At 38.7% G+C, this 26,349-nt stretch overlaps 1 protein-coding gene across 9 annotated transcripts in view; it reads left to right on the top strand.

The window, feature by feature from the left end:
- Positions 1–26,349, top strand: part of MAPK10 (mitogen-activated protein kinase 10) — a 204,295-nt gene that overhangs the window by 138,299 nt on the left and 39,647 nt on the right. For 8 of the 9 annotated variants that reach the window (XM_018073708.2, XM_018073732.2, XM_018073739.2 and 5 more), the window contains 5 exons: positions 7,687–7,816; positions 10,094–10,152; positions 11,087–11,225; positions 12,496–12,661; positions 15,758–15,829. In XM_018073708.2, the coding sequence (XP_017929197.1) occupies positions 7,687–7,816; positions 10,094–10,152; positions 11,087–11,225; positions 12,496–12,661; positions 15,758–15,829 (566 nt within the window). Of the gene's footprint in view, positions 1–7,686; positions 7,817–10,093; positions 10,153–11,086; positions 11,226–12,495; positions 12,662–15,757; positions 15,830–25,622; positions 25,695–26,349 lie in introns of all 9 variants that reach the window. The other variant, XM_018073715.2, reaches the window with a different exon arrangement.

Here is a 26,349-nt window from a genome sequence, read left to right as displayed (position 1 = left end):
CTTTGGAAACCATGAGATAGTCATCTCTTATGTGTGTCACATGTAAGGGAAGGCATATTGGTCTAGAAGCCTTCTAAAGCAGAATGAGTAAAAAACTTGGCTCCTTTCACTGACCAGGTTGAATTCCCTCAGCTGGCAGTTAACAAAAGCTACTGTCAGCTAGCAGACTGTACAGTGAGTTAGTGACAAGAGACATGCAGAAGCAGGAAGTACTGGTTTTGCAGTTCTATTCAGAAAAGTATTATATGGCAGAGTTGCTTTGAGAGCCAAGTATGAAGAATTAGAGCATATATAGATGAGAAGTATGTCAACATACTTCATATTCAGCATCCTCATGAATATTTTAATCTCCAGGCAAACTAAAATGACACCCATTACGAGTGGTGAGCCAGGAGATGTGTGAACTGTACAGCTGTTTCCACATTGCCTTTCCTACTCTATCCCTGCAGTGTCTTTGTGAGTGAGAATGCTATGGGAAGAGTTTTTATCTTGCATCACTGTACAGAACTTCTGGATTCCAGAATGGTTCTTCTTAGGGCTCACCAGCTCATATAATTAGAAAGGTAATTCAACTAACTTTTACTGTAAATATGGTCACTAAAAGTAAGTGTTCCAGCCTTTCTTATCCATGATACTTCTTTTATATTGTCTTATGGCTCAAGCAACTTCCTTCAGACCACCAGGTTGGATGGGGCTGTGAACCTGGTCTAGTGGAAGGTGTTGGACGGCAGGTTAGAACTGGATGATCTTTAAGATCCCTTCCAAACCAAACCATTCTACGATTCTATGAGTGCATGTGCATATCTGAACAAGTTCTTTAAGAGCATAAATATGTCACATAAATAGTGTCACAGATCTGACTGGTGAAATATTCCTGTCGAAGTAGTTTCTTCTAGCTGTGGCAAGGGCTTGTCTGTTGGACTCCCATTTCAATAACCACAGTTATGACTGGTCATGTGAGCAGTTCTTACTCCTTTTTTTAATTTCCGTACATTTTCAGACAGAAATGTACGTAGAGGTCTTTATATCACCTTTTCTTGTTCAATGTACGGGTAACCAGAGAGCTTTGGTGTAATTTCTGACAAAATGTAGCGCAACAGAAATGTATTTTCATTTAATCAGGGCGTTTAAGGAGCTGTATTTTGCAAAGTGGGAAATAAAACAAGGATGTTGTAGAGAAGTGAATAAACCTGTATTACAAAGCTATAGTAATAATTTCAATGGCACTATAATGAGATGATACCCGAGATGTGGACATTTTTAAATCAAAATGCTTTTTTCTATTTTAAAATATTTAACACCCAAATTTGAAATCCGTAATAAGAGTTAGAAAATAAACTCCATTTTCAGATTGATTTATTTCAGTGGTAGAACCGTAAGTCTTATATACAGCATTTGAGAACAAGCATTTTCTAGTAAAGTACACTAAATAAAGAGTATTGTGCAAGCAGAGAGAGCATGACATGTCTCCTCTGTTTTTAACTGGATTTTGCCTGCCACCAGTTCATTAAATACATGAAAGTGTGTCCAGAGTGAGCAGTGGGCCTGATTCCCAAAGAGATTTCTTTTAAAAGAAAGCTGTCTTTCCTGATAACAAGCTGAAATGTAAAAATAGAGCCACACATTTTGAACTTTTGTCTTAAAATCCTCCAGTTTTAATGGTGGTCTTTGAAGTTTAAGTGCTGCAGAATTCACTATCGACCTTGACAGCAATGCTGAGATGATAATCCCAAACAATTCAGGCACTTCTGTCCTCTCTCATGTTACTTCATTCCAACATGGGATAAGAGATCACGTGTCGAATAATAGGTAATGAGTTGCCTTTCTTTGGCAAAAATTTCCCAAAAATCCCAAAGTGGAGACCTGCTTCCATTTAAAACGCACTGAGGTGATAGCTTAGTTTGATCTTTCTTTTTGGGTTTGCTGCTTAGGTTTCACGTCCTCTTGGCATGAGAAGGGGCATCAAAGGACACCAGCTGGAGCACTTTTCTGGCAAGGTGTTTGCTGTGTTAGGATACCTGTGTGTGACTCCTCCGTGCCCTTCACCACGTGCAGTCTCTGCTCCCCCCTTCAGTGCTGGAAGGAATGTTCTGAGCCCAATCAGTAATCTCTGCAGTGATGAGGAAGCTAATGGAAGGTCTTGCTGGCTGATCTATTTATTCTGTGAAACATCCATGGTGATGGTAGAAAAAAAAAAAGCATGACTTGTGTTGCAGTTGGGGAGACAGCTTGATTGCATTTTCTAATCCAGCTGTTCCCAGCTGATTGCAAGAAGCTGTGAGCTGACAGAAACACCAAACAAATAGCTGGAACCACACATGGAAACAAGAGAAGTGCAGCAGTCATCCGTTAGGAAGCTGTATAGGTCTCCTTAAGCCTCAACTCTGAATATTGTCTCAGAGGCCGCTCCATTTCTCTGCATTTTGAGGAGAAATAGACCTGATCCAGAGTGTAGAGTTGCCATTCCTGACAACAGGTCTGCAACTCTTCACTGGGGTTATACTTGTTATTTTTTGGAGTTCCAGCACACAGGCTTGATTCCAAAACTAATAAGGACATTGAAAGGCTCTTGTTTTTTGTGCTGTCCTTTGACTTGTACTGCTTGGGGCAAACTCTCTGCACGCTGGTGCATGTATGGAATTCTTTTGTTTTATACCATTTTCATGGAAAACATTCACTATATTTAAGGATGTTTTCTGTAGTGAAGTTTTCACTCTAAAAATAATTTTTTTTCTGTTTAAAAGTAATTGAAGAGAGGAATATACATTGTTTATATGAATGTCTGCCTTTAGAAACTCAGAAGTTACATGTTGAAGGATTAAAAAAAGTTAAGGATGAGAAAGTCTAATTTCATTCTAAAATTTGGACTGATAAGGGAGGCCAACATAAAATGCAAACTAACAAAACCCATCAAAAAACACCTACCAGAATACACTTACAAAAGTTTGCTTAAAGCAAAATAATTTTTTCACTCTTTTTTTTTTGAGTAACTTGCTTGAAAGGGGACCTTAAGTAGAGAGAACATAAAGTACTTAGAATATTTTATGGTTAAACTTTCATAAACCACATTTACAGAAATTTCACTCAATATAGGAAAAAGATTTGGCTTTTGTTGTTCCTAAAAATGACTTCAGAAGATGAAATAGTGATAGTTATCTGAAACCAATGGCTTCAAAGACAGAGAAATTACTGTGAAAAAGATTTATATACACATCCATCTATGCTTGTCTTTTTATCTCTATGTGTATATACACTTAGATGTGTATCTGGGCATGTATATAGAGTGTGTCTCGCTCCATGTGTTGGTGGTGATTGTTGAGGATGAGCTATCATTAGCATTCTTGTTAAATGTGATTTTCAAGGTTACCAATTCCCTCCACTGATGGAGATCTCAGCACTAAATAACCAGGATATTTCAAGTGCACAGCTCACTGCTTTGTTTAACAAGATCGGTTTCAGCTCTTTTCCTACTTGCTGTGCTGGGATGAAGGAAATGAGGCAAAATGCAAATGTCAGTGGCAAAACTACCTTACTTAGAAGGATCAAGTAATGCAGATATAAATAGCAGTGACTTGTAATAAACAGAAATGGAGTCTTTCTGGAGGAAGGCAAAGATGACTGGACTTTGTCACTTTAAAAAGTAGGTTAAATATTACGTAGCTTTTCAGAAAGATTTTACTGCTGTATTTGTCACAATATGTATATGTAGGAATAGGTGAGGGGAATGTTTAGTGTCCCTTAGATTTCTACAACATTCCATGAATAGACTTCCTTAATATAAAAAGCTGTTTGCTGAGGTTGTCCAGAGTCTCCATTTCACAACCTACCCTGGAAGACTGGAGGCTGGGAGCTTCCCTTCCTGTTTTAGGCTTCTGTTCTGTCATCTGAGAGCTAATGATAGTACTTTAATGAAATAGTGGCTTAAAATAGGGTAAGCACCTTGAAAAGGATGTGTGTGCCCCATCCAAAGAATCTTAAAAGTAAAGACTATCAAAAATTGTATAGGATCCCATTCCTAAGAGTCAATTTAAAAAAATACATTTTTTCTGTGGGTTTGACAGTCTATTCTGGGGTAGAATATAATGAAATTGATAAATGTTAAGTTTCACTGTTCATGAAAAGAGTTATTCCTGTATGGAAGGAATAATTTTAAGTATTTACTTGGTAAGTGCCTATTGAAATAAAAGCTTGGACATGAAGCTAGAATATTTTTCTTTACTTTTTGACATAGGTATAAAAATGAATACCTGGTCCCTCAAGTGTATGACAACAGAGCACTGCTCATGGATCATTACAGTCTGAACTCATGTAGAATATTGGTGGTAAATGATGACCTAGGTTTGTGTAAATCTGACTAGGAGGTTCATTTTTTTTCCTGCTGAAGTCAGCAAAGAGTCTTGTTAAATAGCTGTAATTATATATATCTCTTGGTAGTCATGAATGTATATTCACATCTGGCTAAAATTTTTATCTCTGCTAAATAGGTTTGTTTCAAATTATTTACAGTTTTGAAAGGCATTTTTTAACACTAACAATTACCTTGTCAAACTAACTGTAAACAGAATTTATAGGGAATGAATTTATTTACTGCATTTTCTGTCTGTACAGCTGCCAGAGACATGGAAGTAAACTTTGAGGATTTTTTGAGCTCATATTGCAGTAAAGATATAATTTTATTACAAGACCAGGAGTGATTTAAACTCCTTGTTATAAAAACAGAAAACAACATAAATTAAAAAATAAATTCATAGTCAAGCAAGAGAAACAAGTGCAGGCTTTTAAATGCAAGTCCAGCTTGTTATTTGAGACCTTGAGATTGACTTTCACACTCAGCCTTTTCGTCACAGTTCTCAGACATTCATTACTCTCTCCCTCTTATTCCTGCTCCCTTGAATCACCTGTTCTGCCAGTGATTGAAGTTTGTCTTAAGAAGGCTTATCATCAATGCTAACCTTGGTGTTCCAAGGTAAGGATTTTGTGTAGCAAGTGTCAGAGAGAGGACCTGGATGTGGTATTTGTATTTTATCGTAGAAAAAAGCATAGCTGGCTGCCTGTAAATGAAAGCGTCTCTCTGGTGAATAGGGAAAAAAACCATCAGGGCTATTAATTTACCCAGTGCAATGAATTTGCATATTGACTTCGTCAGGTAGTTGAACACCTTCCATTTGATAGAAGACAATGATAGAACTGCAGTCAAGATCCTTGTGTCCCAAAGTAAATATCCCTCCACAAAGGATTGCTTTAGTTCCTTCACGGTATGTAAAGGACTGGGAATCGATCATAAAAGGAAAGGCTTTTCTGATTTGACAGAGAGAGAAATTTCAGAAAAGCGGTGGTCAGAAACTGAAGGAAATATTTGCCCAGACAAACTTTCAGTGTTTTCTAACATTCGAACTCAGTAATTTTATGATGGAACTAATGAGATTAAAATATGAGAAAAGATTCTTAAAACTGTTCAAAATACTCTTACACAGCTCGTATGAGTCTCACATAGGCTTTTCATCTTAAAAGGAGTTTATTGATCAAGTAATATGGATTAGCTGAGAGATTTGTCTGCTCAAATGTGTTTGCAATATATATCCATGAACAATAGAGACAAAATATTTAACTGTTCAAAGATCATGTTTTTCAAATCCTTTGGCTTTGCATTATATTTGTTCATTACTTCCTTAATGGAATTCAGGGGTGTTTTAGTTGTGGCCTTTATGTGATGCCATGTTATGACCAAACTAAATCAGAATGAGATTCTGACAGGAGATTTACTTTCTGCTATGTACTGTTAGAGTGTAAATCACACATCATGTTCCTCCTAACACAAGGGTTGGTTGAGTGAAATTCCATGGAGAGAGGGAAGTCAAGTCAGGTTGGATCTTTGATAGCCTTATTGCTTAGGCTGCTTCTTATGTGGTTTAACTAGTGAGTGCACTAGTTTAACTTTGTTTATGCATGTGCCTAACATGATATTAGCTGGGTCGTAAAAGTTATATGCCTTATTAAGGAATAGGAGAATAACGAATTGTTACCAAATGACAGAGTGGATGGTGTTGGAGAGCCCCTGGTCTAACTCACCTGTTCAAAGCAGAGTCAACTACAGCAGGTTGCTCAGGACCACTGGAAGAGTGTGGCTCTATCTTCTTTGCCACTCCCAGTAGATACTTAGGAACAGTGATAACATTCACTTTAAGCCTTCTCCAGGCTAAACAATTCCAGCTTGCTCATCTATTCCTTGCATGACACAGATGTTGCAGTCCCTAATCATCTTCATGGCTCCTCAGTGTAATTCCTCCAATGTGTCTGTAATTTTCTCATACTGGGGAGCCTGGAGCTGGACTCAGCATTCCAAATGTGGCCTTAGTAGCAATAAGCAGTGCAGAAGGATCACTTCCCTTGCCCTGCTATCAAGGGTCTTCCTAAATGAATCCTGAAAGTAATCTTTGCAAAACTCTTCATCACTTTTAGCAAACAATTATTCTTGTTTGTGGAATGTATTTGGTGTGTTATTTATGCAAAGTGGTGTAACTGAAATATTTCTGATTCATCTTCTCTTGCATGGTTCCCAAGACATACATTGCCTACACTTTTTTTTACTTATTTTGAACACTTGTACATTTTGGTTGGCTTTGTGACTAAGCTTCTAATGCTTGCATGCTTTCTGCTCTGTACTTGGTCAGTAAGACTCTGTCAGTCAGTGTCTACAATAAACAAGAGTTAATATGAAAAAGAATTACAGCATTTTTAATATTTACTTTGGTGCTTTAAAAAGCCATTTTTAGGACAACTAGTGGTTTGGTTAATTTATCTCTTGGGAAATACACTGTTGCTTTTCATGGATTAGCAGAAAACTTGTGTTATGTCTTGTTTCGTTCTTGGTAAAAGAAAAAAGTCAGGAAGAGGGTCTTAGGACACTGTGCATTTGGAATGTTTCTAATTCTTAGTGTGCTTTGTGGAATTTAGAAGTCAAAATTTATGTAGTCAGATTCGAACCACCAAAACAAGTGGTTCAATGCATAGGAAGTAATGATTATTTTTATAACTGAAGGTTGCACAAAACATTTAGAAATTTAAGGAGAATTTTAGGACCCCAGCTTTAAAAGCCCAGTTTGCAAACCACAGCCTGTATTTTTTTCGTGTTTTCAAAATTTGTAACTGTGTATATGTAACAATTTTTTTCATTATCAGGAAATGGTAAAAAAAAAAATTGTGAAATGGTTCTGTTTCTATATATGTTGTTAGAATTGGATTATATGGTCTCAGAGAATGATTAAATAACTTTAGATAATTGGGCAATTGTTCATTGAGCCACTTGGTGAAACTGTCCTTAATCATGACAGAAAAAGCAAAAGCCTCTCCACTGCACCCAATGTGCAGAGAGTTGCTTTAAATACAGGGTTTACAGTATTTTTTATTTTGAAGTTACTTAATTTTTTTCTCCCACCCCTTAAAAATAAGTGTTTATTTCCTATGGAGCTGGAGTTCAGAAGTAGTGGTGCGTGCTGTCTTCTGCAAATGAGGTGCTACGTCTCCTTTTGATGTCTTATTTTTTCCTACGACGAAATCTCTCCCTTTATCACAGTATCTTTCTCAGTGGAAAAAAAGGAAATGGTAGACTCGAGACTCAGGAATATGCCATGAGAAATGCTGGATACCCTCTAAAATGCATAACCCCTGTGTTTGTAATTGCTGCAGTGCTGCATATGATGCCGTCCTTGACAGAAACGTGGCCATTAAGAAGCTCAGCAGACCATTTCAGAACCAAACTCATGCCAAGCGAGCTTACAGGGAGCTGGTCCTCATGAAGTGTGTGAATCATAAAAATGTAAGTCTTCAGTAGGTGGCTGGAGAAGTGATGTGTATATTGGTTTGTTAGGAGGAAAGTTGTTTTGTTAGGTTCCTTTTTAAAACAGAAGAAATGAAAAGTAAATTATGCTTGAGGGCTACAGTCAGTCTGGTATTATACATCCACATGAGAGAGTGAGGATGTTCCATATTTAAAGGCTATGCCAAATGTGGATGTCCTGGCAGGGTTAGGATAGTAGAAGTGGAGAGAGCAGAATGGGTTCTTGTCAGCTCCTTCTCCAGAAATGCATAAGTGGTTGTTGGAATCTTGGTTCCATCCTCTTGTCACTGGTATTTGTGACTCAAAAGCAGTGTCTTTTGCATTGGAATATCCATGCACACTCCTTGTTCTGGACTTCATCTGAAACCAACTCATATAAATGCTTTGTACAGGTTGTACAAAACTGCCAAGGAAAATTAAGAACCAAAAGCATATATTTGTGAGTAAACTAATGTTGCAGAGCCAGGAACTCTGAAACTTCAGCACATTGTGTTGTTCCTTCTAATCCCAGTGATCTTGTTGAAAAAAACAGCACAAGCAGCTTCTAGACTTCTCTGCTTCTTGCACTCACTACCTATTGTATAACATTTATTATACATAATGAATGAAAATATTCCTACATTGCAGAAGGAGTGTTATTTCAGGGCTGTTATTCCATTATTGTTAGAACTATCTGCCTGACTGTAGAAACTTGGTTTTTTTGTAGTGAAATAACGGGATTGCCACATTGCATTGCCAAGGGCTCTCCCAGGGATTTCATTTTCCTCCAGTTCCTCAATTTCTCCTATGGCCTGCTGCCATATCTGTGTGCCCATTCCTTTTCATTAGGAGTGAATTTTTCAGGTTGCAATGAAAGATTACCTCAGATCCTGCAATGACTCTTTCTCCTTATGCAAAGCAAAAATGAGCTTGAAAAATGTGATTTTAAGGTGAGATTTTACACTTTTTCTCTATCCCAAATTCACATGAAAAGAAAGAGGACTGACTCTAAAATGGCAAACAGCAGGACTTGTCACTCTAGTATCCTCTGCCCCACTTCTGGGCATTAATTTATCCTTACATTCCCACTGTGTTGATCAGGAATGTACCTGTCTCTTCCCTATTGACTGATGGAAGCTACTCTCAGCCAGACCAATGAATGGGGATCTGAAAATGCAGGAATAAGTGAGGAGTTCTCCCTGTAGGCAGCAGAATGATGCATTCTCACTTCAGTTTTTTAATGGACTAGAAAGAGCAGAGGGCAGCAGGAGTGGCAATAATTTCAAATACATAATTTTAAACGTGCTGTATGAGAGCTGCTAACAGCACCACATTGGTTGGGTCAGAGTTTCCATCTGTCTGTAGAGAGAAGTGGAAAGGAAGAAGAGGATTGTAAAGGCACCTGTGCAGAGGTAAGATTCAGTCAGAATATGTGGAGTAAAGAGAAAGAATATTGAACCCCTTTTGTTAGAAAACCTAGATGGGTGATGGAGATGGAGAGGGAGACATTCAGATGTTGTCTTCATGACAGCTGTGCTGCTATCATCTACCTCTGTTACCTGCACAGAAGGAAAGCATGGGAAGTTCAGATCTGTGAGGTTACATTTTTCCTCTGTGCTGTTTCACACATTCTTCGGTGCCTTACAACAGCCCAGTCCATTTAAAATCAAACAGAAACCCAAAGAGAACCAAAAAAAAAAAAAAAGGTAAAAAAGGAGTTGCAGCATGCAAGATACCTTTGCTCAGGATTTGTCTACAGTTTTAAAGTGCTTCTACTAAAAAATGGTACCTCTCATGGTGGAATTTGTGTCAGCCAGTGTGTGTGTGTATGTGACCTGAATAGAGTTGTGGCCATGTCAGAGAGAAGGAAGGACTTCTGTTTAATAAGATGGTCCTTGATTATTGGTCCCCTCAGGTTAGTACTTCTCATAAATAAGAAATTTCTGGCTGTAGCACAAGGACTGCTATGCTAGATTGAGCTGAAGTTGGTCTTTGAACCTGTAACTTCAAAATTGAGAGGACTTTCTCACCCTTAGTATTTTAGTTTGTCACTGGTTGTGCTTCTTTCAGACCATTTCAAGTGCACCTTGAAGAAATCTTGGAGATCTGTGGTGTTTTATTTTGAACGTTGCCAAATTTTTACTGATCCATAAAGTGAGACGTGTTAATATAACTTGAGCAGTGAAAAACAATTTATCCTTTAACACATTTCAAAATTAATTGAGCTGATTATGTGTATCACTTCTCTTCATTCTTTTGTCTTACTTTGCTTTTCAGATTATCAGTTTATTAAATGTCTTCACACCACAGAAATCTCTGGAGGAGTTCCAGGATGTGTAAGTAACAGAGGCAGTAATTAAGCTAAAGCTTTAGGGGCATTATACTGTACCTTAAATGTAATAACTCAGCAAAACACAAAGGTTATAAGCACATCCAGACAAGATCGTGAGTAGACACACGTTCTGCATTCCCATACTGAGACATCTTTTGACACTTATAAAGTGACAAATAATGGCTTTCATATCTGTTTTGGTATGACTTTCAATGGAGTAAAATTACTTGCCTGGGGAATTATGCCAGGTGTAGAAGACAACTGGCATCTCTGTTGGAACCTTACACTATTGCACAAGCACTACTGTGCGTAGTACAAACCTGCTGTGAATGAAATTTTAAACAGTCTGTGTTTTGTATAGTTGTTCTCCTTTTATCTTTCTGTCTTTCCCATATTCTGTATACATTGGATGGAAATGTATGCCATTCTGTAGTCTGATATCAGCAGTAACCTATTACTTGTAATGAGAATTTCATGAAGTCATGCAATCTTAGGAGGATTTTTGGAGGCATTTTGCATGGGAATGCTTATTTTAGCCTCTCAGACATCTCTGTTTCTCTCAGATTCCTACATGTACTTTAGTAGCCATTCCTTGCAATGGTCAAAGGCCATGCAGTTATGTCATTTGGTGCTTGTGGCTATTTTGTTTTCTGTGCATTTCCATGCTATGCTGCCTGATTGCCCATGTAGGTTATAGTCTCTGTCATGAGAAACGCACCAAGGAAGGATCAATAATCCACCAGTTTTGCTGGGATGCAAAAGGAGTAGTGTCTCTGCAGTGAGATACAAACACCACCATGGTACCCTTGTGAGTGGGCCCAGTCATCACAAGTAAAATGAATTTTGAAACTAGGAAAGGCATTGTTACTTATTTGAGATAATGCTGTGATTCCTCTTCAACACTGATAATAACCCTGTGACTTTGCTTTTCCATTCAGTTACCTGGTAATGGAATTAATGGATGCCAATCTATGCCAGGTCATTCAGATGGAGCTAGACCATGAGCGAATGTCTTATCTACTGTACCAAATGCTCTGTGGTATCAAGCATCTTCACTCTGCAGGAATTATTCACAGGGTAAGGGACAGTTTGGTTTAAAACTTAAGGCAGCATGTGAAATAATCATGAAGATTTTGAACACCACTTGACTTTCCTGTGTGTTGTGGATCAAAGCCCTGCCTCCCAGTACAATAACTATAAGCCTAAGAGTCTTAGCCTATTCACTTTGCACAGTAGCTCCATGCTTGTGTTAGGTTAATGTGTTTATTAAAAATAAATAATAATCAAATAATAAGCACTGGAAATCATCAAAGTGGTTATGGTCTCTGAAATGTGTAGATAAATGTTATTTTCCCTGACCATGCAGCTGCCTATATCTTCCATGCATGACATTCAGACTTTGAGTTGACATTGTAGTCTGGTCCAAGTATTCCTTGGTCAGGATCCACAGAGGTCTTGGCATATGAAATTCATGTTTGCCATCATTTACATGTAATAAAGCAAATTAAAAGACTGCTAAGTCTATGTTAAAGGCATCCTCTCATTTTGCCTCTCCACATCAGAGTGCTGTGCCTGGTAAGGATGTGGAACCTGGTTGTAAATGCCAGAAGCAGCTCTGTGTGTGATTGTTCACAGCAGAGGGGAACAGTTCCTGTGACTGTGAGCAGGAGGGAATTCTGAATGAATTGAAAGAAAATACCCTGAATTAGCTTCTTTATTGAAATGTGCTTTTACTAATTTGGGATTTTCAGATTAAAAAAAAAAAATCCAAAAATGTTTCCCTTCCACTAGGAGAGCTAGAAAAGAAGGGATGATAAAATAGGTTACAAAGTGGATGTTGCTTTACAATACACAAAGGTCTCATTTTTTAGCATGTTATGTGTTTAGCAAGGGATGATAGATTTGGCTTTCAGATAGTCATCCAGCAAAGGATGAGTTGAATTATTACAAATAAAACATTAAGGTATCTCCACACGTACCGTTGGAAAGTTTCTATTAGGCTCACAGCATTAAAAAAAAAAAATCCAAACAGTACTCTGATATTAATCCTAGTTTCTTGAACTAATTAATCTTTAATTAATTGCTAAATGCAATTAATTTAACACCAGTAGACTTCTGCGAGTAAAGCTACCCAGGTAAAGTTCAACAGTATGCCAAGTTAGAACAACTTCCAAAACAGTTTGCTACAGAAAATAGTAGCAAGGTTTTGCTGTGTATTTACAGGTATTTCTGATAGTGTCAGAAAAGTAAAAGAATTTTTGAAGGGTGACCTAAAGGATCAATCTGTATCACAGCTGTGCCTGACTTTATAAATGACAGTCACATGTCTTTTCATTTTCTCTTGCAGGATTTAAAACCAAGTAATATTGTAGTAAAATCTGACTGCACATTGAAGATTTTGGATTTTGGACTGGCCAGGACTGCAGGCACTAGCTTCATGATGACTCCCTATGTGGTGACACGTTACTACAGAGCACCAGAGGTCATCTTGGGAATGGGCTACAAGGAGAACGGTAGGGCTGCAGTTTCACAGCACAGTGTGACCTGAAGTGCAAGGTCTGCTTCTACAGTTGAAAGGGGCACCTGAAGGAGAAAGAGAAAACGTAAAGAAATGACATCTTGAATTAGAGCAGTTTCTCACTGTTGTGTACTGCAGCTACAGAATGTATTTGGGATGTAATGCTGATGAATATATCAGTGTGGGATTGCAGAGTAATAAGAAACTCCTTCTTAGTTGTGGTTGAGCTTAAGAAATACAGTTAGCTCTTTCTGACCAGAGTATCCTTGGCTCCTGTGGCTGTGAAAGAGTGTGGGAACCACTGGAATTGCTGAATGAGCGATGTGTTCCAAAATTGAGTCTGGGTCTCTGACCTCTTTAAAGGAAGAAGAAGAGGTACAAGCTGAAATAGCAAATCCTAGCCCTTCCAGAATTCGTCCAAATCCAGAGCTAGATCTGAATTTCAGGAACGATTTCCTTCTTCATGATAGATTTAACCGAAGTCCCAGGTTTTACTGATGGGTTTCATGTGGTCAAGATCTAGGTATAGATTTTGCAGTTTTGAGTCTTTTTTTTTTTAATGACAAGTAGAATTGCAGAGAAGAGGAAAAAGCTGTAACTAAAAGAAAATGGATATAATTTGTATGTAATCTCCCTAGAAGTAAATAGAATTTTGCTCTGAGTAGTCTGTGAGAGATCTTGGTCCCTGGAAAGATTATGAAAAGCAGGTGGGGGTGCTTGCTATAGAGAAACAGGTAAGGAAGAACTCACATTTTGCAGGGAAAGCTTTGTAAGTGATTCTCATTTTATAACATGACTGAGAATTGCATCTGAGTGCCAGGTAGACCAGGAAAGGAGGGAATGACTCAGATTCTGCCATCAAAATCTAGCAGCTGTGTTTGACAAGGAGACTTTTGGATGGCAAACACAGGAATTTATTAAAAAGTGCCCTACTTAATTTCCGTTGAAGAGGTTAGCTAACCTGAGGGAGAACTTCTGCTAATAGCCAACTGCATCCTGTAAAGGGCAGTGAAACGGATTTTGGGAGCTGATTCCATGACTTAAGAACTACCAAAGGCATAATCACATGACCTCTTCTGAAATTAGCAAGTCTCTCTATGAATTATTTGTACTGTTTATGAATTTAAAGTATACATTTTAATATAAAATTCTAAAAACGAAAGACTTGTTAGGCAGAGTCTAAGCATAGAGAATAATTTCTGAAAAAGGAATAATGTTCTGTAAAGTATTTTCTAAATGAAATTTTTGCTGTGCCATTAGAAATTTGAACTACACTCAGAATGCTCTAGATAGTTCCTTAGTCAAAATCCAGAGTTTCTTCTACTGTCAAATTAATTCTTTTGCCTTTTTTGTTCCTCCAGACATTTAGTAGATGATTACCGTTGTTGATGTTACTGTCCATGAAAGGACAGAAAAAGCATTTGCTTTTCACATGATTAAAACTGCACCAAGAGAAAGTTAGACATGCTTTTGTGATGAAGTACACAACTGGGAAGGTTCTAAGAACATTTGCCACATTCAAAGACCCCGATCAGATGCCCATTGAAGTTATCATAAAGACTTCCTTTGACTTCCCTGGTCAATGAATCTGGCTTAAGATGAATGACCTTGTCTTGCTTGTAGAAAGACAAAATCCAGTAAACAGAGAAAGAAAAGAAAATATTTGAAAATGAAGGTCAACTGTCAGAGGAGCTGTTCTGCCTGGAGGCTCTGATCCAGCTCCCAAGGAAGTCAACAGAAAGGGTTGTTCTTTGCTTCCCTGCTCTGGCCTGTGCTGCCACATTACTGAAGCTCCCCTACTTTTTTTTTCCTCTAACGATGTACACTGCCTGTATAAGGACTGTTCACTGCTTTCATTTTCTTTCTGCACTTGGTTGGCTAAAGATGCATAATTATAACCAGTTTGCTGCACTTCTGTAGAAGGTCCCAAAACTGTCACTATGAAGAAAACTCTGCCACTGCCTCAGGCATGCTTTTGCTGTCCCATGCCCCTTATACCTGTACCCTCCTTTTCCCAAATGGAACATTTCACCTTTATTTTGTTTTACCAAGAAATGAGTTGTTTGTTTGTTTCTTTGGTTTGTTTTGAATTGCTCTTGAAGGATAAAAAGGGGGAAGAAAAAGAGGAGAAAACTGGTTGTGTAGGTCAAAAATGACAAAAAAAATGAGGATTCAAAGCTGAGAAACAACATAGTCTTTTAAAGCATTTGAAAGCAGTTTTTTCCTCTTCACACAGAATTCAGGGGATTTTTTTTTCTGTGCATACTGTGTCACAGTATCTGTACAGCTTTTTTTTCTTGTAAGACCTAAGGGGCAAAAAAGCCCCACCCAAGTTTAGCAGATAACATAGCTCTGCATATTGCATCTAAAAGCTGAAGAGGGTAGGATCAGGAATAAGAAATGCTCATAGTATTGTTGGTACTTGTCCTGAGGAGCATTTGTTTTAGCATTTATTTTGTGTACTTACACAGTACAGAGTACACTCAGGTCATGCTCTCCGATTCTTCCTAGCTGGTATGTAGGTACAGACAGATACATCTAGATAGGTAACTAGACTGAAATAGTTTTAAATAACCCCTAAGGGTGGTACTTATCCATATGGCCTTTACTTGGGTGAGCAGTTTCCTTTGGAACTGCCACAGAGAGACTCAGTGCTGCAGGACAAAGTCTAGAAACTGCCTGGCTGACAGTAGGATGTATTCCAGATTATCATTATCTGGGTTTGGATTTTTTTCTGAGGAAAAAAAAATAAAAAAGACTTGTTTTTTCACCATAAATTCAGTGTATACCATGGATTTGTGCAGTTATTACTTGATCTTTACTTGCTAGCTCTAGACATTTACCCAAAATGTTGATTTTGAACTTTTTTCCGCTGTTGTTACTAACTACTGTTGAGCTGACTGACACAGCTTTTACTTATTTATTTATTTTAGCTTTTGGTGAGACACAAAAAAGAAACCCAACAAAACCACAAAACAAACTGTACTGTTCTGATCAACCTGCTCTTTTTCCCCTCCTTTAGGAGTGTAATGTCATAGTTAACTTTGCTTTTTTTCCCTCCTTCTTCACTTCCCTGTCTCTGCTGTTCTAGTGGATATATGGTCTGTGGGATGCATTATGGGAGAAATGGTTCGCCACAAAATCCTCTTTCCAGGAAGGGACTGTATCCTTGTGCCATTTGCTGCAGCTTCACCTATTATTTGTTCCTCTCCTCCACCCCATCCCTTTTACCATAAAATGACTATACCAGGACTGTAAAGATAGAAGCAAAAAGTTGAATCCCAGAGGTATGACTGAATGAAAATAGCGCACTACTGATATGAACAAAATTGAAAATGAAAAACAGATGCACAGAATTATTTCAGTCAGTTAAGTTACTTTGAAACCTGTGATCATTCCATTTTATATAGCATTTGTGTTATGCCAATCAGAAATATAGAAAACAAGCATTATGATTGCAAATTGGATAGATTTAATTATTATCCTTGAAAGAAAAAAATAAGAAAAAAAGCAAAAAGTCCTAACTTAGCCCGTATTGTTCCTGTAAATCTGTTTTTCTGCTTTCATGTTTTGGAAATTGTGACTTCATAACATTTGTGGTGACATCATAATCTTTTGCTTGCTAATGCATCATGGTTTTGGATTCATCTCAATGCTGTATGGGCTCAGAGTTGAGTCAATACAACATTTTTTTTCTTTAAACCAAAATGAAGAATTTGACTCGCCCAGTTTAAGGCAACCGTTTATCTGCTGTGGTTTCTAAATTGGCCTGAAATCAGATTCTCTTGATTTAAAAATGGACTTCCCTTTACTTGCATGAGATCTGTTTCAATTAAACTGTATATCCCTTCCATCTTGTTCTTCTTGTCTTGAGTGATATTATTTTTGCCACTTCCAGAGTGGTAAAAGCAATATTAGAAAATGAAAACAAAAGAGGAGGTGTCTGCTTAGCCTTCTGTTTATCACAGGCTAAACCAAGACCATGATGGCTTGGAAATGTAAGTGGTGTATATTTTGCCCATGAGAATAAAATGCAGCAGCATAGCATATCTTCCACTTTCAGAAACAAAAAGGCATATTATTTCCAGCAAGTTGGCAGAAAGGCACCATGAAAATCTGGCATCAGCAGACACCAGCAGTTGGTGTGAAGCAAACCCAGCTTTCATAGACATATAGCCACGGAAATAATTTTTTTTTTTGCTGACTCTTGAGTAATTCCTGTCATGTCATGTTTGTCAGAGTTAGGTCCTGCCTGTCCTATTTTCGCAGCTCTGTTAACTTTCTCTGAAAGCAGAGCCATGCTCCATAGCCCGGTGAGGATGGAGTTATACTTCACTAACAGGTAGATGGAGAAACAGCAGGTACCTCCTGTTCTGCTGAGGGGGAAACTGCAGCCTTGAACTGGCTTCCAGTCTTATAGGAATATGGACTGGAAAGTTATTGGATGCAAAACATGACAGTGAAATAAAAATGTTGCGTTTATTATTAGCAGTCTGATTGGGATTTTAGTTGATAAGCAACTAGAATACATAAAAGGAATGGTTTCAAGGTAAAAGCATAGTTGCATGGTTAATGGGTTGCTCTCCTTTTTCAACAACAAATTATATTTAAAAGTCATGTTCTTCTGCCCATTTATAGAAAAAAATAAATGCCATGTAATTTGAACAATGTTTAAAAAAATCATTCAAACATAAGATTTACTTAGTTTCTGTCTGGCTGTGACATCAGTGTCTCACAACAGCATCTTATTCAGGGATAGAAATAGAATATTTTTAAAATACCTTTTACCATTTCAATATCAGTTAAAAAGAACAACCTATTATTTTAGCAAATGCAGCAAACATTGTATAAATTGTGGGATAGTCCTAATTTTTAAATCATCGGAAATCCCATACCCTGAAATGGAGTGTGTGTGGGCCAGGCCGCAATTACTACCCTGTTTTAGTGGTGGATTTATTCAGGTGAATGGGAAGTTAAAAAAAAAAAGAAAAAAAGAAAAAAAAGGAATCTATACCTTCATTTCCAATTCAGTATTCATTTGTTAACCAGTTTGACCCCATGAATAAGTTGTCAGTGTTGGGAAGATTGGTCTGTGTATGGGTCCATATTATTTCCCATCCCTCTCTGGCTGTTGATGAGCAGATCTAGTTTCCCTCTCAGGAGCAGGAAGAGCTGGAGAAGCATTTGTGCAGCTGCAGGTAAACTTCACAGAAGGACATTACATACTTCTCTTGGGCTACCTAAGACCTTCCAACAGAGGGTTTTCTAGCTGAAAGGCAAGTCTGTATAGAAACAAGAAACATCAGTTATTTTTAATTATTCAGAAGGCTGTCTACTGTGTGCACTTTCTATCAGTATAAGCTTACTTGTTTCTAGTCTGGAGTAGGAATATTTGTGTATGGCACAGCATACATCTAGGAAAAAATTCACAGCTGCTGCCAAGTTTTGTGAAAAGAAAAATTTTAAAAAGTTAATCTTATCTAAACCATCACACTGAGTTACCATTGCACTTAGGTTCTGCTGACTTGAAATGAAATTTCAGTTTTAAAACATAAATAAGAAATGTTCTCTTTAGTTGTTATAAGAAAGCTCTGAAGTCTAAATGGACTACAGCTGGTTTTCAGACAAACAACAGCCTCCAGTCTCCTGGAGAAGTACCAGGCAAAAATTGCCTAGCAGGTATCTTTATTCCTTGTTATTCAGCTAACGCAGATACTGTCAGGGAGACTTGCTTGTCTCAGACCCTCTTGAGAAAAAATCCGTTTTTCAATCCATTTCCAGGTGGATTTGCAGACCAAAATATTCCTGGCAAGTTCTGGTAAGCTTTTGTAGTCCACTTCTGAGTTTTTCACTCAGTGTTTCTTTGATGCTTATTCCACTTTTGCCTCAGTTAAATCAGAAAGAATGAAAGCAACTAAAAACTGCCCAATCTCTTCAATGCCATTGGAAATATGTTAGAATCTCCCAGGGCTTTCCCCAAAGCTGTGTTCGGCTCTAGGTAATAAGGTCTTCAAAATCTCATAAGATTTCAATTTAAGGATTGGAAATGTATTTCTGTTTTTTGCGTGAAGAGAAGGGAAAATTTAAAATGAATGCTTTCAGATGAGACAGATTTATTAAGATAATGAGCTGCCAAGGCCATGGTGATGTCCTACAGGCACACGTGACTTAATGGGGAAAATCACAACATTTCTTTTCAGTACTGAAAAGGAGCCATGTAGAGGATATCCTAGGAAGGTATCCTAGGAAGTTCATGTGTGAATCCTTCAGCAGATGAAAGAGAAAACAATGACTTAGTCATAGAAATATATTGTGATAACAGCGAAGCATCTTAAGTTTGGCTAGGCCTGAAATTCTGTGGCGAATATGAAAAACAGAATTCCTACTGCAAATAGCTTAGACTCTAAGACAGTCAAAAGAGAAAATACCATTAAGACAGCAAGAGGGAGAAACTGCAACTTTATTCTGTGTAATTATCAATGTGCAAAATGGATTGTGAAGAGAAGTCAGCATTAACAGATGAAGTTAATGATTTCTGTGGCCACATTTTCAGAAATTCCTTTGCCCGCCAGCTGTCTTTGAGACTAGTGGGATTAAGAGATGCTCTCTGACATCTGACAGAGAGTGTTCTATTGCCTTAGGGAAAAAAAATTTGAATCAAGAAAGTCTTTTAGGAAAAGGTGCTGCCTTTCCACCACTCATTAGCAGAATTTATCTTTGCATTTGATATAAGATCTGCATTGGGTGTAATCCTAGTGTTTTGAGTGCATGTTGGGTGTTTTCTTGAAGTTTAGTATAATAAAACTTCTGCAATTTTGTTTAGTGCAGTCTGTTGCTTTTCTTGTTCCCAGTAGTATTTTCCTAAGGCATGTTTTGCCTTAAACAAACAAAAACCCAAAACAAAACAAAAAACCCCCCAAACCCAACAAAACCCAGAACCGGCAATTAGCATCAGGATTATTTAAAAGATACTATGAAGAATGGCTAGCCTGGCTTTCCAGGTTGGATCAGCTGGTACCTGGTAGCCTCGTGCTTAAGTTGTGTTAGTTATGATGACATTGATGGCTAAGTTTGGATTTTGTTGACCTGGGTGATTCCTCGCTGGTATTTGGTTTCGGACTCAGGATTTTTCTTAAAATTTGTTCATATGAGACCAGGTTTGTCTCAAAGAGACTTCAAAATAGATGTGAGGACAATTTGGTTGTTGCCATTCTTCTCTTTTTTAATTCAGATATGCATACCCTAAGAGTTTATGGAGTTTAATTTGCACCTTAGCATGAGACCCCCTCCCACTATCTGTCGTCTCTGTAGCATTTGAAGTGGATCTCAGGTGCTACAATGATGATGATCCATTACTTTCCCAGCAGTCACCTGAAAGATTTTCAGCATGGGTCTGAACATGCAGGTTCAAATGTGACCAAGTGCTGAGGTGTAGATATGTGCTACACCCACTGCTACTTTGTAGGAATTTCAACCAAGGCAAGTTATTTGCCCTTTCAGGAACCTATGAAAACTGGATGGTCTCAAATATTTGGGTTTTTTTTTCTGTGCACTTAAGCAGTTTTTGCTCGATGGCAACTGTGCTAATTTGAGCTGAGTTTCACTGGTACAGTTAAGCAGAGAATTTAGAACTTGTGGACAAAACACTACTGAATTGCCTTTTGTCAAGAACCTGTAGGTATTTGGTCAGGATCAAAGTAGAGAAGTGGGAGACACTCAAAATCACATATCATTTATCAGATATGAAAATATATAAGTATACTTAAATAATATACTAATCTGTTTGTATTGTAGCAAGAGAGACTACCTGTGGGTTTCCTGCTGAAAGAGGTAACACAAGTGTACTTAAATGCCCTTTGAGACCTGGGAAGAGATACTTCAAAGTCAAAATGTAAATTGAGGTAAAAAGAGGACCCGAATCTAGCAACTGCAGGATCTGCAAAACATGTTTTAAATGTTACAGTCTGTTAGATGCAGCGTAGTGTGTTTCACATTCCTTGGCAATATTCTCTATAGGTCTCTCTTACTGTAATGATTTTTTTTAATATGGTTATATTCAAAAGAAAATGGGAGAAAGGAAAGGGCACGAGTCATTCCATGTGCCTCCACTCATTCTTGAGCTTGCCTCTCAGGATTCCCATGGCCTTTTCTTAATATACACGTGCCTCTTAGTATCCTGTAGTGTCCCTTCCAGAACCACTGCTAGCTCTGCTGTTCTGAAAGGAACACTTGAGCATAACTTCCCAAGGGAAAACAGTTATTTTTTTAGCACTTCTTTGGCACTGCAACTTAAGAGCCAACCTCTGAGGGAGAACACAGATGTTGTGTGATTCCTATCTCCTTCTGCATTTCTCCAGGTGGGCAAAGCTCCTGCACTGTGGTGGGTTGACCCTGGCTGGATGACAGGTGCCCACCAAAGCCACTCTATCACTTCCCTCCACAACTGGACAGGGGGGAGAAAATATAGGCTCATGAGTTGAGATCAGGACAGAGAGAGATCACTCACCAATTACTGTCATGGGCAAACCAGACTTGACTAAGGGAAATTAGTTGAATTTATTACCAAACAAAATCAGAGTTGGATAATGAGAAATAAAACAAATCTTAAAAACACCTTCCCTCCACCTCTCCCTCCTTCCCAGGCTTTATTCTTCATTCTCTATGTCTTCCACCCCAGTAACACAGGGAGAGGGGGAATGGGGATTATGGTCCCTTCATTACATGTTGTTTCTGCTGCTGCTTCCTCCTCAGGGAGAGGAGTCCTTTCCCTGCTCCAGCATTAGGTCCCTCCTATAGGAGACAGTCCTCCATGAACTTCTCCAGTGTGAGTCCATCCCATGGGCTGCAGTTCTTCATGAACTGCTCCAGTATTGGTCCCTTTCCATGGGGTGCAGTCCTTCAAGCACAGGCTGCTCCAGCATGGGTACCCCACGGGGTCACAAGTCCTGCCAGCAAACCTGCCCCAGAGTGGAATGACACAAAACTGGGAATTTGCTGTGACTTAGCTGGAATTGAGTAAGATAGGAATTTGGTGGCTTTGGGGTTTTTTTAATCCTTTTCAAGTGTTTGAGCCATCTCCACAACAATCATGACAAGTGCCACACATCACAGACTTTCCTCGGCATTGGCAGTCTGAAGCCTTTGTAGCTGTGGTAGCTGGAGCATGTGAAAAAAAAGCAGTTTTTCCCATGTGTTACTAAGAATTACTGAGTATTTTTGTAAACTGTATCCTTTTTTTATTGCTTAGGAACAACAATCTGTAAAAACGAGATAACAGTGTCCAGTACAGACTACTGTATTTTTCCTCCTGAAAATTCAAGTAAGGGCCTAGAAATTGTTCTTCAGAGCAGATATTTGTGCAGCTCAACAACAGAGATGAAGGTAAAGAGAGGTCTTGCCCAGCAAGGTGGCTTTCCATTCTAGGAGACTTTGGAGAGAAAAACTCACTGTTGTGACAGGCATACTCAGTTACCTTGACATTTTACCAGAGTTTGCACCTCAGCCCTTGGCAAGTGGCATTGTGTGCTAAATATTTTGGCCCACAGTTACACAAATAAAATCAGGTATGATGATTTGCTTCATTAATATGTCTATCACAGTCTTCCCAAGTCAGTTTTGAGGATGCAAACATCTCTTTTCAGGTTGCAGAGGGGCAATTTCTGCATCGCTAAAACAGAAGCTATTACAAATGTGTATGTTTGGCATTCTCACCGATGCTCTGGGCAGAAAGTGTGAACTAGCCCATGAGGTTGGGAAAGATAGTAAAGCTCATTCAGCTGTGCCTGCATCTCTGGTCTCTGGAGTTTCCCATGGCATGCATTTAATGAATTTTAATCTGAATGTCATGATTGCCATTGAATGACAGCTGGAGTTTACTGAGTGCAGAACTGAAGAGCCACCTCAGTGTGAGTTTTACCAGGGGCAGTTACGGATTTGCCTTATGGGATCCCTCTCATTGTGCTTTGTGAAACCCCAGAGAACCTGCAGTTTGGCAAGAGGAGAATGCAGAGTTACAAGAGAGGTGTCCATGGAAGGTTGATTTCCATATAGAACATCTTTGGCTAGTTCTACAATTTCTGATCTTTCTGCATCTTTGCTGAGTGGAATCTGGAATCTGGAAGGATGAGCAAGCACTCATTTGGGTCAGGAAATGTGTGAGACTAAAACACAAGAGGAATACATCTCTTGTTAGTGTTCTTCCATCCCAACTTTCCCCTCACGGTCTCTCTGATCACCTTCCCTGTGAAGGGCCATGTCAGCAGCCAGACCAAACTGCTTCCCCAGGACACAGGAAGCTTTAGGAGGCAGGGGTCATGTATGTGTGGCAGCAGAACAACTTCTGTTCAGCCTCTCCAAGCTCTATTCAAGCCCCTGGAGAGATTTTGAAGGTTCCTGTGCAGGACAGATTCATTCCTTAAGTGTTTTGCAAGACAACCCTGATGCAATCACTGTATAGAGTATTTCTCAGCTCTTTGGTTGGGAATCTGAACAAGGAGGTATCCCAGAGAGGAAGAGATTTGCTGTATGATAAAATATTTCCTTTATTGAGGAAGACAGTTGCATATGGTTTCTGCTGAGGTGGCTATGCCAGGGAGGCATTTGGTGTCCTTGGAAAGTTTACTCATATTTTGAGGTATATGTACATATTCAAGAATGCATTTCAGAGCAGCTCTATGCAATAATCTGGTTTGTAGAGATTTTGAACAAATTAAAAATCCCCTCATTTTAGTAATCCAGGATAATGTAATGGAGAGTGGGTTTCTCATCAAGGGCTATGCAAATCTCAGCAGATTCACTTCAGAGAGTCTTAAAAAGTTGTAGGTTTTATTCCTTAGCACTGTTTCATGTGATCTTAAAACAGCAAGGCAAATAGTTGCTAAACCGAAGTTTTACCCAGAGCCATGCAGAAGTCTCTGTGACTAGAAGTTAGCCTGCACTTGATTAAAGCTTAGGGATGTTCCATGTCTTGGTGGAGCATTGCCAGTCTTAGTGAATATCTTGTATTTGAAAAAACATCTTGTACCAGATGTAAATTTTCAGTGCTTTGGAGTTGAGTGCAAATGTTCAGAGATTGTGGTGTGCTTGTTTTTTCTGATGCTTGTACGACTAAAATTACTCAGACTACATCTGGATTGGTGTTGGACTAAATGAAGCAGAGGATTGAGGCATAGATATCTGTACTGCAGTCCTTTTTGGAGCTTTGCACAGGTCTCAGTGCCTTAAGTGGGACTTCTGACAGCTGCTGCTGTATATACTGAAACTCCTAACCTCCAATGGACTACTTCTCTTAAACACACAGCTAAACTCTGGGTTCCACTTTGACTTAGTTCTAATTGGCTCAGGAGAGAAAAAAGAGGCAGCAGTCAAGAAGGCTCTTCGGACATTGGTTATATTCAGATGTTCACCTTTGCTCCTTCTGATTTGCAAATTTTCCTTCCCAAAACCTCAGGAGTAGCGGAGTATAATCATCTCTGATTTTACACAGTTTGCAGTTTAGTAAGTCACTAGTTCAACTTCTGTGTGTGTGCTCTGAAGCAGAGCATAGAGCAGTGATGTCAGAAGGCAGTCTCTGAAAATGAAAAGGAATTAATAACAGACGAACAAACAACTGCTTGCTCTATCTTTTCCTGATATTTTGCATGCCATTTAGCTTGTGATTAAAGCAGCAATAATTTGCATCTCTAGGTCTGCTTATTGCTTCCAAACAAGTAGCCTTTTATTTAGTTTTTTTGGTTTTTTGTTTATTGATTTATTTGTTTGTATTGTTGAAGCTTTTCATATGCTAAATAAAGCAACAGGGAACCTTAGACCAAGGCATGTTAAGATTTCCATAGATAGGACGTTTGCTTTCAAAGTCAAATGCACTTTAAATTGTTGCTCAATATGAAATTATAAGAGTAAATTTACCCAAACAGCATGATGCTTTCATATTTTTCCCCACGGTTTCTGGCCCTGAGAGACCAGCCTGTCCCTTTTCTTGCTTCCATGCCCTATGACTTATCATAGAGCAAGGACAGCAGAGGTAATGTGGTTTCATGGTATCACTATGGGGGAAAATGCCACCTTAATCCTGTGCTGGATATAAGGAGTCTGATTTTCACCTTGTGTTCCAGTGTAAATTGTGGTTAGCTTTGTCTCATGATCCAGCTGAACTGCTCTTCTCTGTATGAGATCAATAGTCCCCCAGTTTGCTCTGAGTTTCAATGCAGAAGGTACAGCTCAGTGCTTCTGTGTCTCAACTGGCCTATTTAGAAATCGCCATTTCCCTTCATGGCAAATGGAAATCTTATGAGATTCTCAAGACCCCTGTTATGGACTGCAGGCTTCACTGAGACTCGGGGGAAGTGAGCCAACAGGCTCTAAAGCAAGCATTGTTGAAGTTGAATGATCTCAACAAATTCTATTTGTACCCCTGAATAAGAGGTGGATATGTCTTCACAAGGACCCAAGATCCTTTTGTGGCTTCTGGCAGTTCAGCTTCTGAAAATATGCATGGATCTCTGGTAAATGGAATGATAAAGGAGAAACAATTTGCATATCCTTATTGAATACAGAGACCAGCATTCATTTACAAGACAAAGCAACATAAACCTAGGTAATGAATGCAAATGAAAACTTGAAAAAGACAAAATTAATTGGTACATTTTAATTACAAAGTTGTATTATGACACAGTAGCCAGCTGTGGGTCTCACTTGGTTTTCTGTATTTAATAGCATTGTCTTTCATCCACACTGGGGTAAAGAAAAGTGTTGGAGTTGATTTTTCTCAGACCTGCTATGTTGTCATGAAATTTGTATGCTCAGACAGAAAAGCACCCGCAAAGAGCGAAAGGCAGGTCTGTGTCTGCAGTGTGGGCTGCAGGCACAGTGCTATAGCATGATTGGATAAGTCTTCTCATTTATTTGTTGTTCTGTTCCTGTTTTCTTGTTTACCTTCATTTCATTTTTGTTTTCAGTTGACATGTGGTCAGTAGGGTGCATCATGGGAGAAATGATTAAAGGTGCTGTGTTGTTTCCTGGCACTGATCGTATCCTTCCTAGCAGCTATTTTGGCCTCAGTAGGTACTTCCAACCCTTCCCCTTCCAGCCCTTTCCTGCTAGACTAGTGCTGACATATGTCTGTACTGTACCTAAAGAGCTGGGTTAAGTCCCACTGTAAAATCCCTGCAAACCAATATGTCAACAAACCATTACTGCCTCTCAGCAACAGCCTTAGGTGGAAACCGCAGTAAGTATAGCATAAGGAGACGGAAACCAACATCCTACATGGCTCATCAGAATCGCTTTCTGCAGCCAGTGACCGCAGTTTTGTTGTTATGAATGCCTCTTTATTAATTTGGTGGTGGGTGGAAGGGGTGTGTTTCATAAAAGAGGTTTCTTAAAGGTCGTAGCAGGGTAGGCACAAGCCACTGTTTGCTGCAGGATGACATGTAAGAGGTTCTGCATTTTACATGCATTTCTACATGTCAGATTAACTCAGACGTGGCTAGTAGAAATGCTTATTTCTTTGTTTGGTTACTCTGCAAGTGGTATTAAAGTAGAAAAGTAGGAAAAGACTTCAATTTGGACACAACTTCTTCTTCCCAAGACTAAAATTGTCATTTGTAGCAATTTAATGACTCAGAAGACTGGGAAATTCTTGAGGAACTGTTGTAGCAGACTTCAGTCTGTCATCCTTTATTT

Source organism: Manacus vitellinus, unplaced genomic scaffold (assembly GCF_001715985.3).
Source record: "Manacus vitellinus isolate BGI_N305 unplaced genomic scaffold, ASM171598v3 scaffold_0_pilon, whole genome shotgun sequence".
Lineage (NCBI taxonomy): Eukaryota > Metazoa > Chordata > Aves > Passeriformes > Pipridae > Manacus > Manacus vitellinus.
This window is presented reverse-complemented; position numbering and strand designations above follow the sequence as displayed.